General features: G+C 39.3%; 1 protein-coding gene across 1 annotated transcript; it reads left to right on the top strand.

Moving 5' to 3' along the window:
• Window positions 1-446: 446 nt before the first annotated feature.
• On the top strand, window positions 447-4,024 carry LOC128779158 (olfactory receptor 5AP2). The gene is made up of 2 exons (XM_053925402.1): window positions 447-491; window positions 1,629-4,024. Exon 2 carries the CDS (start codon window positions 2,054-2,056, stop codon window positions 2,990-2,992), a length of 939 nt encoding a protein of 312 aa, XP_053781377.1. The 5' UTR covers window positions 447-491; window positions 1,629-2,053; the 3' UTR covers window positions 2,993-4,024.
• Window positions 4,025-4,682: the final 658 nt, after the last annotated feature.

Here is a 4,682-nt window from a genome sequence, read left to right as displayed (position 1 = left end):
CCTATAATAGACAAAATTTGTTTTTCCCTAAGCACTATGATTATAGTCATTTTTGTCTATATTTACAAAAATGTTTATTTTGTAAAAATATTTAATGAGAGTGTTTGTATATGTGTGTCTTTGTGTGTAACTTGAGTGGATGTTTTTGATAATTATGAGATGGAAACCATATACCTGGACAAGATTTGTTGAGCTGGATGCAAAGAGCCCTCAATACACTCATTTTACTATTGCTAAGTACAACACAAGGCAATACGGTAGGGAGGAACAAAAGCAACATTTTCAAAAGGTCCATATTTCTTTCTCAATCACCAGCCTGTAGGGAATAACAGATGATACAACATCTTGTTATACCTGTCCCTTGTACCTGAGAGACCAGCACCCAGGTCCACACACAGCCAGGGTGATATAAGCCAGGTCACTGAAGGGACAGTGCTGAACCCTCTGGCAGACAAAAAGCAGGCAACAAAGAAGTCTGGGATATGGAACAGGTAGAGGATTTTATTGTGGTTTTCTCATTTCTATTTTAGATTTCTTTAGTTTTTTATCTTTATTTGACATAAGGCATGTTATAAAACTAATGGAGAGTAAGAAATAGTATACAAACTTTTCCTTACTTCTATCAATCTCATTATTTTAAAGACATTCATAAATGGCAAGGAAGAATAAAATGTATTATTTATGAAAGTGTTTGGACATTTTTTGTTTTTACTCTCTTACCTGTACTTTTACATATTTTATAAATATTTTTTATTGAAAATGAATTTTTTTGAAAGAAATGTCTCTACAAGCACAGATAATTAGATGAGTCCAGAGGGGAATTTTGGAGACCTGCATGTGGATCACTACATCGTTATTCAGATGTGATTCTTTCTCTATTCTACATTCTGCTCCATTTTCTCAGATTTCCACAGAATAGAAAAGGTCACATATTATATTATATATGATATGCCTGGTTTGTGTAGAATATAACATTAGAACATAGAATTTAATTGGTCTTCCAAGGACCGACTTTTTTAACCAAAGGAAAGCAGATTTCAGAGATTCTCAAGAGAAAGGGGGTCAAGAACAGAGTCAAGCAATGTCACAATGTCTAGACAGTTGGATGGGGCCCAGTTCAGATGGAAGTTTCTCTGAGGTTATGGGACTGTGCACACATGAGACATTACCTTGTATCCTGCACATCTGATCTTTTGGTGAATAGATTCAGTGGGTTCTAGCAGATTAGAGTGGAGGGTCTCACACAGCAATCCACACTTGCCTCTGGGTCACCTGCGCTACCAGGATGCCTACTGTCGGGTCCCAACACACCTCCCCAAGTAGTGCTATCAGAGGGCACACAGTTAGCCCTACATATTCCAGCCTGTGACCTGTAACCCACTGCCCACGGAGACCCCTCCAACTTCTCCTCTACCGATGCTCCCTGCTCTGGGAGTCCTGGATCACAGACTACATTTATCCCTTGGTGACTGAGTCTGGACAGGACAAGGGAATAATGGGGAAGTGGGCACTCAATACATGAAGAAAGAAGCCCATGATCTGCCTGCCTTACAATATTGGATAATGAGGAGAGAATGAAATATTTTTGCTACCTGCATCTCTCACTTCTCTATGCACTTTTATTTCAGAATATAACAACACTTATACTACATCAGGAACAGAAACAACCTTGTAATATGATGTGGGTTTTCTGGACCAAATACTTCTAAGAACAACTTGCTTGACTCTGAGGACATCAATCTCTTAATCTATAAGATGGAAAAACACTACATAGTTTGCTATAGAAATAAAATTATTTAATTTGGATCAAAGTGTGCTACATATTCTGTATAGTGCAATACAAATGTAAGCTGTTCATTATCAATTTATCAATTCATGTTAAATTGGAAACATTGCAGAGTCAGTTTACTTAAAGAGAATGTACATTGTTGAGCTCTTTTTCTAACTGCTGACAAATAGAAAGAACCAGCAGTTTAACTGCTAACACAGTAAGATGCTTTTGCTCTCCACTTGCATTTCCTTCCTCCACAACCAGGTATTGCCAACCTGAGCGATGGCTGTTGAGAACTGCACCATGTTCACGGACTTCATACTCTTAGGACTCTCTGGCAGGCGGGATGTGCAGCAGGGGCTCTTTGTGCTCTTCCTGCTGGTTTATGGCACCACTGTGATCGCCAACCTAGGGATGATCCTGCTGATCAGCATGGACCCCCGGCTCCACACGCCCATGTATTATTTCCTGAGCAGTCTGTCTTTCTGTGATGTCTGCTACTCCTCCACTGTCTCCCCCAAGATGCTGGCTGATTTCTTATCTGAGCAAAAGTGGATCCCATATAATTTGTGTTTGGTTCAAATGTTCTTTTTTGGTGCCTTTGCAGCTGTGGAATGTGTCATGCTGTCTGTCATGGCCTATGACCGTTACGTAGCCATTTGTAATCCCCTTCTGTATACAGTGACCATGTCCAGGAGAGTGTGCTTCCAGCTGGTGGCCACTGCCTACACTGCAGGTTTTATAGATATGGCAATCTTCACCTCTTGTACTTTCCCATTATCATTCTGCAATTCCAATATCATCAATCACTTTTTCTGTGACATCCCACCCTTACTTGCCCTTTCTGCTTCAGAGACAACCACCAGTGAAATAGCATTGACTGTTTCCTGTAGTTGTGTTGTGGGGTCCAGCGTCATCACTGTCCTCCTCTCCTACAGCTACATCATAACTACCATCCTTCGCATGACATCAGCTGAGGGCAGACGCAAAGCCTTCTCTACTTGTGCCTCCCACTTAACCGCTGTGGCTATATTTTATGGGACACTCCTCTTCATGTATTTCCGACCCAACTCGAGTTATTCAATGGACACAGACAAAGTGGCCTCTGTTTTCTACACAGTTGTCATCCCCATGTTAAACCCATTGATCTACAGTTTGAGGAATAAGGATGTAAACGGTGCCCTGAAAAAAGTCATTTTCACTAAATTATGTTCTCAGTGAAAACATGTTCACCAAAAAATATTTACTTAGAGTTGTTGAGAATTAAAATGTAGGCAGTATGACACAGTTTTCAGTAGTCTCACAAATATAATTCTGAACGTTATTTTATTCACTTTTTTGCCTAAATTGAATGCAGAGAATAGTCATCACTAATCTTGATCTCTTCAAACTAAAGACACGTAATAGGTTTACTCTTAGTTTTGTAAAGAAGGTCTTTATGTATTACTCTGCTCTCTTCATGGAAATATATCCCACAGAGATATGGGCATAGTGCCAGCTCCCTCCATGTTTAAAGCTCCATTTTTTAAACAATGGTTTTAATGAAATTCTCTTGTCCTAAGTCAAAGTTCCTTAAATTGAAGGTCCATGTTTTTCTTGATCATTATTTCTAGTTTGTTATTTACAATGCTCATTTTCAGGATGCCATTCAAAAACACTTATTGAATGAATGAAGGTGTGTCTCCTATAAGACTGATATAAAAAAGATCCTCTGTCGATTAAAATGGAAAAAAAACTTCCTTTGTTTTGTTTTATTCTAGCGTGTTCATTTTACACAACACCCACCTGTATTTCTTCTTTGCCCAAGGCTGGGTAACCATCAGGGACACAGCTCATGTGATGGAGACAACTTCTCAGATCCTCTATTTCTGATTGTGCTACCCCAGGGGTCAGCAGCATCAGCAGCTCTACATTTATATGGCACATCACGGCCTTTGCATCAGACTGTGGATTTCCCCTCTTGCCCTCGCTCTGAGGAACAGATACCTGCTCTTGACAACTGGACAGAAACTGCATGAATGGCACTGGGGGCTATAGGGCCTTGACCTTCTCTACTAGCTACTAGAAAAGAGGACATTATCTACCTTTACAAGTTCATAACATTATACTAATTATTATAATAAAATGTCTAATTGATACAGATTAAGTTGAAATAGAGTTACTATACCATGTGATCTCACCTGTAAGTGGAAACTAATCAGCAAAACAAACAAGCGAGCAAAATAGAAGCAGAGACATGGAAATAAAGAAGGAACTGACAGTGACCTGAGGGGCAGGGGAAGGGTAAGGAGGGGAAGAAGGGGAGGGGCAAGTCAAGGAGCACCTATAAAGGCCCCATGGACAACAGGATGGAGGATTAAACGTGGAAGGTGGGTGGTTGGTAGGGCAGGGGAGAGTAATGGGGGGGAAATGGGGACAACTGTAATTGAACAGCAATAAAATTTTTTAACAAAAAACTTATGTTCGATGGGAAAAATCAAAGAATAAAATAGTATTTACATTAGTATTCCATTTGCAATGACTTAAATCAGTTCTCTGTAAATCTGAAATAAACTGAATTCTAGTTCTATACACAATTTTAATAGTGGTCACAATTTGCTTAGTGGCTGGATATTAAGTAACGCTAAAATCTATTTTAATAACTTAATGTAATCGTACATGGTGTTTGCATTATTATTGATTAGCTATTAATCCAGTCATGAAAAACCTGATACAATCTCAGGTTCTCAGAGCATGCATTCATGTTTTAGGTCGACATTATGTAAGAAACCTGGAGACTCTCTCCTCTTCTTGGAAGACAGAGTAAGAGATTGCACTAGGCTTTGCATTAGATCATCTTCCCTACATCTGTCTGTCTGTCCTTCTATTTATCTATCTGTCTGTCTATCCCAACTCCCTTAGACGTATAAAG

The sequence above is a fragment of the Desmodus rotundus genome, chromosome 5 (genome assembly GCF_022682495.2).
Source record: "Desmodus rotundus isolate HL8 chromosome 5, HLdesRot8A.1, whole genome shotgun sequence".
In the NCBI taxonomy this organism is placed as follows: domain Eukaryota; kingdom Metazoa; phylum Chordata; class Mammalia; order Chiroptera; family Phyllostomidae; genus Desmodus; species Desmodus rotundus.
This window is presented reverse-complemented; position numbering and strand designations above follow the sequence as displayed.